The sequence below is a fragment of the Molothrus ater genome, chromosome 6, assembly GCF_012460135.2.
Source record: "Molothrus ater isolate BHLD 08-10-18 breed brown headed cowbird chromosome 6, BPBGC_Mater_1.1, whole genome shotgun sequence".
Lineage (NCBI taxonomy): Eukaryota > Metazoa > Chordata > Aves > Passeriformes > Icteridae > Molothrus > Molothrus ater.
This window is the reverse complement of record NC_050483.2, coordinates 13127622-13140222: the sequence shown is the minus strand read 5'-3', so window position 1 is coordinate 13140222 and position 12601 is coordinate 13127622. Positions and strand designations below refer to the sequence as shown.

Sequence of the window (12601 nt, the reverse complement as noted above, 5' to 3'; positions counted from 1 at the left end):
ACTGTGTACAAGCACATACTGTGCTCAATGGCCTGATGAGGTATTATGGATATGATGCAAAGAGACCTTGTGGATTAGACATGTACAATTTATTAAAAAGGTGAAACAACCAAACATTTTAACTGAACTGGATATAATTGAACTTCATGTGGTAAAAAGAAAGAGTTCTGAGGAGTCTGGTGACTGCAAAGATTTTAGCTATTGTTATTTATTTGAGGGGTGACAAAAAAATCTAGTTCTTGGAATGTCCTGACTATATTATACTGGATTTCTGTACTTTCCCTTATTGCTACATTCTGCTTTCACCATGGAAGATTTTCTGTAAAACAAACTGATTATTGTAAAAATATCTAAAAACCACACAGCCTGTTGAAATGTAGCTTGCAGATAGTATATAATACTGATTTTAAATAAGTAGTGGAGCCAAAGCGATATTACATTAAATCACAGCTTCTTATCCATCACTGTATTCATTTTTATATTACAGATTGCACTGCTAAGCTATTCCAGCTTTCTTTTGTTCCCTGCATTGATTAAGAGTCCAAATGGCACTGTGTGCTGCACACCTATGGGAACACCTATAGATATGGTATAAGATACCATGTTACAATATTTAATTTGGAAATTTTAGTACCTGAATTCTTGGGTAACTGAGAACCTGTCTAATCTATTGACTTCAGTAGGCCCCCAGATCCAAGAGAAAATTAAAATTGTATTTCAAGCAATATTAAAAGGTGATTTAATTTTGTTCTTTTCTATGACTTCCTTAAGGGAGTTGTCCCAAGACAGAGAATCCCAAAGGAAAACAAGAAACCTCAACCTGTGTTGAGCCAAATGGGTACATGTCCACTTGACACTGAAAGAATCACCCTGCATTACACAGGACTGATATTTCTTGGGTTATAACAGATTTATATATATTTTTAAGAAATATGTGGTGAAAACTAAAAAAAAATTTTTGCTGTGGGAGCCGCTGAGGTTTCCTGGGGTATCTCATCTGTGTGTCTGTGGTTGTAAGACCCATTTTGTGCCCAGGCTTCCACGCTTGATTTGAACATTAGCTTTTGAAAATGAAAATCACGAGTATCATATTTATGTTTTGCCAGTTTGCCTACCAGCTATCTGCTAACAAAAAAAGTTCCAAGGGAGCGTGGCAAGTCCGTGCCCAGCGAAGCCTTTTGTTTTTGCAGATGTTTAGGCTTAGAGGAGTGCTGTGGAGCACAGGCAATCCTAGGGCCTTGTTTGCACTTGTCTGCTGCTATTCTCTGCTCATTGTCTGAACCTGCACGCATTGTTCTCCCGACAGGTGATAACTACCCTGTGCAGTTCATTCCATCAACAATGGCAGCTGCTGCTGCTTCTGGACTCAGCCCTTTACAGCTCCAGGTATGTGCCAGAACAAAAAAATGTGGGATGGAAGCCAACATTTTAGGGGAAAACTGCTAACCAGCTGTATGCTAAATAATAGCCTGAATGTTAAATAATTTTTGAGCACAGCCCAGGAGGATTAACACCTTATGTACTTACAGTACAGAAACGTGCAGCCAACCTTGATACTGTGAGTGAAAGACATTGTTCTGTGTGTTTTATACTGGCAGTTAATGGCATTTTTTTATGTATATGAACAGTTGATGGGAGATAAGTTCAAAGATCTTTTTGTACTTTATTTTCATGTGGTCGCTCCTCTGTAGCTGCAATGCACTATCTATAATTGGAGCAGTCAGTGTGTCCAAACAAAAGTGCATTATTGGGTTTTTCTTTTTTCCCTTTTTTTTAAACTGTGTGGTGCTGACAATACAATAAATTGCAAACTCTTTTAGCTTCTGTATTAAGGTAATCTCAACCTTTCTGTGCATTAAGCTGGTCAGATGCCAAACATGGTTAGAGACTTAGTTTGGCCATTTATTTATTTTTGGCACATATAGAATGAAATGTTGCGAAAGAAAGATTTATGTGCCATATTATTAGCTAGCTTCTTGTGGCAAGAAGTTTTTAATTTCAGAAGAAAAGACACAACAATGTCATAAATAATGAAGAAACAGTCAAAAGCTTTCAGAGTTAAAATGTGTGGAAAGAAAGTGACAGTGAACATGAGAGGAAAGGCCATTAAAGATGCATGTAACTATTTACAAGTAAACCTTTGAAACCCCTATTTGAGTTAGGTTAGACTCGGGTTCAGAAGCAAAGTAGGAATAAATTGTGCCTAGAGCAGCAAAGTATTGCCATGCTAATATCTAAATATCTACTTTGCTTACCTTTCTGTGATTAAATTTTTTCTAGAGGGGTCAAAGCAGATTAAAAATCCTTTCCTCTTTACCCTATGGTGTTGTTCTGGCCAAATTAACTTAGGATAAGCAAAAATGGGACCAGAACTTGTTCATGGACTCCTGCTCATTGGTGGTCCAGAGCTGACAAGAAAGACTCCTTGAGCTTAGGTCTGACCTAACCTCAAATCAACATTTGAAAACAGATCATCCTGACTCTGCAGGCAAAGATCTCTGAAAAGTAGTTTTGGGTCAAAATAATGTGATGTTAAGACTGTACCTTGGACAGGATTGAAAGCAAAGGGAAGTTTCTCAAAAGGAAAAATAGCAGGTATCTTTAGAAAGCCATTTGACTACTTATTGAAGCAAAAGTCTCATTAGCTTTAGTTGGGAAAATACTGCAGAAATCAGCTTTGTGAATAGAGAGACTATTTTTGCTGCCTTTGAAATGCACTAAAACAAATAGTGAGCCTACACAAGACTGCAAGGCAGGAAAGGATGAAAACTGTTCAACTGTCAAAGAAATGGGATCTAAACCCCAGACATTCCTGCTTCTTTTCTTTTACATGATCCATTTGTAACTTGACCCACATACTTGCACATCAAACTTGATCTGAACCTACAGCAATAATGCGTTTTCATTAATTTGCAGAAATGATAGACTGAGTTGTTAAACATGACGAGAACAATTAGAGAGAAAACAACCAGCAAAAATGTGTGCTAGTAAGTTCAGGAACATTCAGGCTTGGGGGTCTGAATTTCTATTTAGGCATATTTGCTATAAAAGAATTTTTTGTTTGTGTGTTTCCCCCCCTTTCTGTTTTGTTTGAATTTCATCTCTATGGGATTTCAAAACCTTTAATGTTTCATGGTTATAAGAGCTTAAATAACAGAACACTTAACCTTTGGCTGATACCTGCTCATCAGATTGTTAATGTGCCTGAGCTAAATTTTATTTACTCCTACTATTAATTTTCTCTTTGTGTCACTTCTCTGTGTTCCCTAAATGAGCACTTATTTGGGTGTGTTTGTTGGAGAGAAATTGTTGTTATACCTGATGCGTCATGAAGACTGTTAGGGGTGTAGCATTTCAGCTCATTTTTTCAGCTCCATCTTTGCTTCCCTTCCCCCTCTTTCTCTGTTCTGCTTCCTTGCTTCCACGCACCCCACCCACTTATTTATTTACGTGAATGCTGTGACCATGGTATCTGAGTATTTCCCAAGTGCTTAAAAATACTGATCACAAAACTAATCTCTGTTCCTTTCAGCCAGTGGGAGAAATAGCTAATTTATTTGCAGGTTTGGTTTTGTTTCTACATGTGAGTGTGTGTGTAATATCCATGTTTGGAGAACCTGGGGAGGTAAAGTTATGTCAAGTAAAAGAGTTTTGCAGTAGCTCTAACATTTCAACTTTAGTAGGGCAGTATTATTAATTCCAAAATTATTTTCTATAATCTGTATCCAGCTAAAGAAATTCTGCCAGCTTCAGTCTTGTAATATCCCCTTTTATTTCTACTTATTTTTTCTTTTATTTGGATGATCATGCTCCAGGTATGAGTGTAGCAGCAAATTTTTGTTCTCATCTTCCTGTGTGTTAGGGCAAATTCTATGCAAGCTCTGAATCTAATAGAACAGAGAACCATTTTTTACCAGGTACATCATGTAACAATAGCAATTATTTCACAGAGGGCAATTATTCTCCAGTGGGCAATTGCTAATTAATGATTTGCCTGACTTATTCAAGCTATTGTTATTAAAATGTACTTTCTCTGCATTCTATATTTTATGTTCACCAGTGGATTGTGTATCTCTATGAGTACAAAAAACTTTACTGAAATAATCTGCAGCAGTTTCTCATGTAACTAGTTTGAATTTCATGGGTAGTGCATTAAAAATAAAAGAAAAAAAAAAGTTCTTCAGCAACAGACCAGTTTGACTCATCTTCTCTTTAGATTTTTGATCACATTGATTAGCTCATGGTAAATACCATTAATATTCACTTGTAGCTTTCAGTATCCTGAAGTGAAATAGTGACTACCACACTTTTATGCCAGTCCAGGTTCCTGAATTAGTGGCTTGTTCTGCTTTGGATTGATACCAGATAGTTTCTTTTGATTGTGTACTGATCACACGAAGGTGTCATTTGCAATGTTGTTAGTAAAAAGACTTAAAACTCTGTGCTCCATACTTCCCATTGACATCTCAGCCCCATCTCACCAGTTTCCTCAACCAATCAGCCAAAAAATTTAAATAACATGCATGACAGGACCAAGTCTTGTTCGGACTTTTGGCATGAGGGGAATCTAGCTGATGAGGGAACAGTTCTCTAGGTATAGTCTGATCAGAAAAAACAAGCTACTTCTGTTCACCCCTCCAGCCTCAGACAATTGTGAGTGAATAGTTTGCAGATTTATTACCAAACACACCTGTGCCATGTGAAACAGTTCTGATACCTGTGTGTAAGAAAAGCTTCTTGCTTTAATTAACCAGTATGAGCTGTAAAACCTGTCAACAATTTTCCCTTTGCTCCTCTTCACATATACCTTCTCTGGAGTTTTCCCCCTTTCCCGTTTCCCCAAACTTTTTCCCAAGATGTCAAATGGTTGCACTGATATTGACTGATCCTAGAGATGAGATGTGTGGCCAGCAATCTTGCTCAGTGAGTGGACTTGATCATGAAATGCTTTTTCCAGCTCTCATGCTGCTGGAACCTGGTTAGTGGGAAGTCACAGGGGTGGCAGAGGTGGCACCTCTACATCCTTACTTTCAAACAAGGAATGTTACTATATGCTGTTTAAGGTTTAAAAATCTCCCCTGCCTTCATTCTTACATATTTCTACAAAGCTGTCTAGGAGATAAATAAGGAAGTGTCGCAACTCTCTCAACCACGACTGATAAACTGTTGATAGAAATGGAAGCATTACAATGATGCTAGCTGGAGCTATTCCTAAACAAAGTGAGCTCTAGGAAAAAAAAGCAAAACAAAAAAGCTTTCCCTCATAACTCTTTCCCCAAACTATTTGTGTAATTTGTCCTTCAGAATTTATCACTTATAACACTAATGAACCTTGGCAAATCTTAACTATAGTTGCAGCTGTGTTCCTGGAACCTGAAGTTTTTATAATACAGTTAAAAAAGACCCCGACATATAATTTTAACTAAACACATATTTGTCTATTTGTTTTCTGCCCTCCCATCTTATCCCACTCCTCCATACTCTCTTCTAGTTGCAAAGTAAATGACCTTTTTTTATACTGCTGGGTGCAGATCCAGTGTACTGCTGAAGCATTGCATAGCCTGCCTCAGGGGCACAATATTAGTAGAGGGAAGGCCAAAGAATGCTATTTTTAGTTGAACAGTTCAGCAGATGGAGGCATGAATACTCATATATCTGAAGGTTGAGGGGTTTGAACCATTAATTTTGATAATGTATTTAACCCTGGGAACAATCAGAAACTGTAACTCCAAGGTTACAATGCTTTTGACCTTTAGAGAACAGAGGGCACTTGGTACAGTAAACAATATATTACATTTCTACTTATTCCAATTCTCTCACACGTATAAATTTCAGGGCATAGTTGACATTTGCTTTCCTCAGCTATTTTAGTGCTGGTCCTCAAAGTAAGTCGAGAAGAATGCAGGAAAGAGGCCAATGTAATGCGACAGTCATGTAAATATGGCCTTTAAATAGCTAAGTTGTTAAACGTGTCCCTTTATAAAGAAATATTATTCTCAGGAACCAGAATCAGGGTGACTTATTATTTCAATGAAGAAGTTGTTTTAGTGGACAGCTGTGCTTATGGAGTCGCCTCTGTTTGTTGTAACCTTAACACGATTTTTCAGCGGGGCTAATGTGATCTGATAGTGAGAGCTCACACTGGAGGTGATTTGGTCCCACTCTGGTACCACATCATGCAAAGTGATGTACCTGCCTTATGTCTTACTAAATGATGCATGCTCCTCTTCAACAAATATAGCAGTTAAATATCACGCAGCTTAAGTATTTCTAATTAAAATATCTCCATGTGTCAGCATATTGGTAATGTATTATTTTAATCCATTTATTTTGTTTATGAAACAGTGACATATGTTTAGATTGTGAAATATATGAGCCTTAAAAATCACTTTATTGAAGAAAATTAATTTCTACAATGCTGTCTCAGTAATGTGCTCACTCACCCAGTCAGTCACTGGCAGGGCTGCCAGTCTTAATGTTGGTTAGACACAGTTTAACAGTTTTATCTGACATAACACTCTGGGATGTAGGCAGTAATAATTTTTTCAAATGCGAGAAACCATGGGTTTTTCCATTTTCTTTCTTTCTTCCTTCCTTTTCTCCCCCTTTTTTTAACACAGCGAAGAATGGGGATTGGGTAAATTTGAGAGAGATTTAGTGAGACCAATAAAAATTAAAACCAGCTAGTTACCTTTTCAAAGTTAGACACTGTAATTTGTTTGTCAGCGGGTAGATGTTTGGGTCAGCACTGTGAGTGAGTGACTGTCAGCGGGAATTCCTACAAGACAAGTAATTTCCCTCAATGTATTACTGACAGATTGCTCACTTCTTCAAATCACTAGAGAAAACAAACTTAATATTGTTACAGGCAGAGTTTCTGTCTTCATTAGCCTTATAGAATGATTTTATCTTGCATTCAAAGACTACTGAGCTCTAGGTGGACATATTTTAACAGAATGTTCCTTATTATGATACAGTGAATAGTGGTCTAAATTAAGGGGATGGTGTGTGCAAATTTCAGCATATGGAAGTAGTAAATTACATATTTCGGTCCTTTTCTCATGTAGAAATTTAGGTTGTAGCAGAGAAAGGAGAGAGGTCGAAAGAAGATTTTATTAAGGCTCTGAGAGACCAAGCACGCCCTTTAATGGAAATAAAATTAAAAATATGCCAACCTTGCAATACTCAGGAAAATTTAATTAAAATCAATGAAATAGTTATACTTGTGCCTTCCACTACTTGAATGTTTATGTCTCTGTATGTAATATCTGTGTTATCAAGTTGAATTATATCAGTGGCAGTATCAATGAAAATGATGTCATGGAGTCAATATTTTACCATATGACCTCCTTTCTTTGCAGAATTTCTTAGTGCTCTGTCTTCTCCTACTCCTTCTCATCTTCAGCCCTGAATTATCTGGCAAAGTGATTTTCATCAGGAAAGGACAGCCCATCAAAATTGAGAATTTTTGCAGTAAAATATCTCTTATGATTAATTTTTTTTCCCCAGGAGGATTTTCCTAGTTCCCTTTGTAACATCACAGGGAAAAGGAGTTCTCCCTCTTCCCTTCTAGTTGGCAAAAATGGAGAGACAAACAAACAGAGCCATTGGCCAGAGTAATCAGCCTGGTGCAGCAGCACTGCAGCTGCAAGATCCTTTTCTCACCCTTTTCATGCCCTGCACCTCCAATAACTGCTTTAAACAGCATGTCTTTGTTACACTCCTTCTTGCCTACTGGAATGGTGTCGTGTTATTTAATAAAAAATTTATAGCAATGTTTAAGAAAGAGACTGTTCCTGTAGTCTGTATCAGGTCTAGGCAAACCCAGGCTCATTCCTGGGCTGGTGTTTCCTTGCTCCCAGCGCAGGAAGGACAGTGGCCACCAGCCTGTCACCCAGCCTGGCACAGCTCTCCTTCTCTTCCCTTCACATGCCCATCCCCTCCTCCACCTTGGGAAGGGCTCCTGTTCCCCTCTCCCAAGAGGGAAGACTTTTCAATCTGGCAGCTAGGGATGAGGCTCCTGGCAGGATTCCCACCTTTTGCACCCTTAGATCTCACCAAGCAGGACAGCTGCCTTCCAGGCCCATATGCTGTTCCAGGGAGAATTTACCAGGGAGATCCTAAGTGGCACAGACATCAACTCACTTATCAGGAAACTTGTATGTTTAAAAGGATCTCATGCTTGTAGGCTGGATGGCAGGAGGTTTCCTGAATCTCTTCAGTCTATATCAAGGCAGAAGCTGGAGCCCAAGTGACTGTGAGAGGCTGAGCCCCCAGCGTCAACAAGACGTTCTTGCTGCCTTAACCACTGGCTGCCCCTCGCTGAAAGCCCAGGCTCTATTTTAAAATCATTGTGCTTTGCAAAGCTGCCTCCCTGGGGTATGTATTCACTCAGAAGCCAGTAAGAAGCAAATAAGTTACTGCTGCATTTACTGACAGAGCACCAGAGGCACCAGTACTACAGAGTGCCATCAGGGGATGAGCACGTTTTTTAAATCTCTTTTAAAACTGTGGCATCCCTTTGGGGAATAGGCTGGCTGTGAGGCATACTCTGAGCTGGCAGTTGGATTCCTTCAAGCTTTCTAGAAATGTATATGGTGTATGCCTTACAGGAATTAGCTGCAAGTGAGTATGTTTCTGGAATTTTATTATACTTCTGATAACCATAGAGCAAGCTGCTTAATTTGGCTACAAATTACAAACACGAAGGATTTTTTGCTGTGATGGTGTTAACGTGTTTGTTTGTTTAGGAACTAAGCAGGGACCAGATTAAAGAAAAAAATGTCTTTTAAGTCAGGTCTGTGCACAAAGGAAAATAATACATGCCAGTATTATCATTCCATTCTGACTAATTGCTAGAGAAAAAGAAAACTTACCTTTCATCTGAACTAAAAGTTCTAATAACCAGACTGGTTTAGATTAGAGCTTCTAGGTATAAACTAACACACATGTGTGTGCTCAGAGAAAGCAGAAAAATTCTCTTACAGATGCCTGGACCCGAAAGATATCATCACCTGCTTCATTTCTGAGGGTCTTTGATTAGAAGAGCATATGCCCTCCCACTGACCCAGTTCAAAAAAAGAGGGAAATTCATAGAAAATGAGATAAAACTCATCAAACCAGTGTGTAGATAATGCTATCACCAAGCTGAAGAGGCTTTACGGATGGTGAAATAGGAATGGTGTGGCCTTCAGTGCACTGCTTGTTTAAAATATGTTTGGTCTGTGATGTTTTTAGAATCCATATGATTGAGGAACTAGAAAACTGTCCTAACTAGAAAACATTGGATTCATCTGTCTGTTCCTCAGACTCAGCATGAAGGCTACATATGGCTGGAGGCACACCAGAAGGTTTGCATGTCAGTCCTGAAAAAGAGACAGGAGGGAGGAGCATCTTCAGGCGTACAAGAAGATCACACATCTCACTTAAATTTCAGTATTAAGGAATTATTTGAGGTTTAAAAGAATCTGTCACAAAATCTAGTGAAGCAGACATAATAGGGCACGTATTTTGGTGTTGGTCATGAATTATAGCAAAGCATGAAAACAAACGGAAAAGTATTTCAGGTGTAGGAATAGTGAGAGTGTGCTGTCAGGCCCACTGGCATTTTTGGAAGTGAAGTGAGAAATCAAAGAGGCAAAGTCCTTTCAATGCAGTTGAATCATTTGTGCTAGGCTCTAGACACAGAACAAGACACCAGGTTTAACCAGTTTACAGTGTTATTTAATAACACTTCTGTGAACTGTCCAGGGTAATTCATCCAGTACAGGCCCTCTCTTCTGCTGCTGTTTTCAGCACCTAGGGGAGGGTTGTTCAGGCCTCATAACCTATTTAACCCAGTCCCAGCACTGCTGCTGAAGTATCATCACACCCACTGCAGTTCAGAAAGCACAGCAATCTTAGGCCAAATTCACATTTACTGGTGTAAAATACATCATCTTCCAATGAATTTATAATAGTAAGTTCCCAGTTACCTGGTTTTGAGGTGCAAATGTGATTTTTTTTTCTTAGATGTAATTTTTATAAGCACCATTTGAATATGTTTTGCATAATTTTGTGTGTACTTCCTATAAGGAAATTATTTAATTTTCCTTGAAGGTGCATGAAAGTTCAAAATATATGGTAAAAGATCAGCGTGAGCGATCTGCTAAGCAACCTGTAAAGCACAATTATTTCTAATGCTTTAAAATACCTGTAAGCGGGGCTTGTTTTCTGCTTCACAAAGAAAACATTTCACTGTTTCCTGCATTTAAATATACATTTTAACTATGTTGACTTATCAGGTAACGCAGCAGGCTGAACAGGGACAAACCATTTTTAATGGTATGTTAATTGAATGGGATGCTAGAGATGCACCTGAGTGACTTTTTTTCCCAGATGTGCCCCAGCTGACTGATAAAGCTTCTCCTGATCAGTAGAGCCAGTATATATTTATTATATCCCTGTCTTCTGTCCATTTTTGCTAGTGAAAATTGTAGAATGGCTGCGAGCTACCACAGGAACTGTCTCTCTTATAAAAGTAAGAAAACATTGCAGTTTCAAATCCCAAGCAGCACTTTCAAATATTCAGCTCTTAAATATAGAGTTGCCTCAGCATTTTCTCACAAGATGGGGATTCAGATGTGGGAATTGGGAGAGACAGTTTAAATGGGATTCTTCCTTTTGCCTGACTTGCACCCGTTTATTGCAGCGGTGGTGTCTCGTTATTCTGTCATGGGAGCACGAAGGAATTTAATTGTTGAGCTTTTGCCTCTCAGTGTGCTTAGCAGTGGTGACGGCTCAGCTTCCTCGTTCTGTGTCTGCACAGTTCTGCATCGTCATGTTAAACAATTCCTCCATCTGGATGGTCAGAGAGGGAATGAACCCACCAATCTATGGCAGATTTTAGGAGGTCTATCTGGAAAAGGTTTACTGTTCCTTATTTGTTTTTTCCCCATGTCCTGATTTCCTTTTTTCTTGCTTATGCCTCAGTTTTCCTGTGTGCCACCAGGGTAACAGACCTAGAATGTGTACACTAGAAGCAACAATTGCACAAGCATCTCCTATAGGATTAGGAGAATAATGTTTTTAGACCCCTTCAGCTAAGATTGTCTGTGTTACTGGCAGTCATACCAGTGACATGGACATGTGCTCACTGGGAAACTCATTCACCAACTCATTTCACATAGCTCAACAAGCAGTTACTCATAATTGCCTGTAATCCTGCTGACATGAGATTGAATGAAACTCCTGACTTTTCTCACAAAGCACATCTATGTGTTAACATTTTTTGAAAGAAATATCAAAAATTCTGAAATGCAAAATTTGAGAAGCTTTGATAGCTATCATCCCATCAGCAAACTTACTGTAATTAATTGCTTTTCAGTCATATAATTTTTCTTCCCTTATGTTGGGGGTCCTCCTTCTTTTTTACTCTAGCTTTAGTGCAGGAGACATTTCTATAGGTGAAGTGTGTGAAACTATCTGAATTTGTGAGGTAGCTGCTTTTCATATAGACATCTCACATTTATTGTAAAAAATACTTCATATTAGCAGTAAGGGATAAAACCCAGAGTTTTAAGGAAGAGCTTCTGAAAGAATACCAGAAAACATTTAAAATTATTCTTTTGAATAATCTGATTTACAGCGCACCAGAGAAGGTAATACTAGGATATCATAAAGTGAATGAAAAAAACTGTGCTCTGATGCAACCATCTGGTCATATTTTCATATTTTTCTGATAGATCTGAGTATATTTTACTTTAAGTAAGTACTGCTTATTCACTTTCTTTGGATATAACAGGAGTTTAAAACACAAGAGCCTTGGTTTGCAGGTATGTTTGGAGCCATGCTGCCTGGTTCTTGCTTGCTCTCCTAGGTGAGCTCGCTAGTCTGTTAGCTTTAGTGCCATCCTCAATTTTTATAAGAAAGAATTTATGCTACAAAAATGCCAATAGTAAATTCTAATGGTAGCAAATATAGAAAAAAAATCACATACAGATTTATCTTTAACATTTCACATTTTTTCTTGAAAAACATAATCTGCTGGAAACTTCAAATTACTTTGTCAAGCAAATACAGTTGTCCTTTGCTGTGACTGGCTTTCTCCCAAAGGTACCTAAGCAGAGCATCTCATAGTTATTTCGTAAAATAATAAAAAAATATAGAAGATTTTTTTGCAAATTTTCAAGATGTGTAGTACAATATATAATCTGGGAGAACAACAGAGATAAGGCTATTTTGTTCTTTCCTGTGCATGGTAAATAACAGGAGAATTGTGATCAAAAAGTAGCATATCAGTCATCTGACATCATTAAATGAAGGAATGCAAATCTTTATGCTTAAGGGAAAGGTTTTACTTTTTTCTCCTATCCTCCTGCAGAAGGAGGTGTGCAGAGGAAATGGTGATGGATATTTTGTGAAGTATTTTTTTTCTTGATATTTACAATATTTTATTAGAACAGTGGTTTTATTAATGCCCACATTTATATTTACTAGGAGTACCTGATGATGTACCTAGTTCAAGTGCGGTGGTATTGCAGCAGCAGTGGATCCATTTCAGGAGGAGCAAAGGGAAGATGGTGACTTGTTCAGGTGCACAGAGAGTGATTAAAGGGAAGGT

General features: G+C 38.2%; 1 protein-coding gene across 4 annotated transcripts in view; it reads left to right on the top strand.

Moving 5' to 3' along the window:
- SOX6 (SRY-box transcription factor 6) overlaps nucleotides 1-12601 on the top strand; it is a 370211-nt gene that overhangs the window by 279370 nt on the left and 78240 nt on the right. For all 4 annotated transcript variants that reach the window (XM_054515289.1, XM_036383763.2, XM_054515290.1 and 1 more), the window contains exon 9: nucleotides 1307-1386. In XM_054515289.1, the coding sequence (XP_054371264.1) occupies nucleotides 1307-1386 (80 nt within the window). The remainder of the gene's footprint in view (nucleotides 1-1306; nucleotides 1387-12601) is intronic.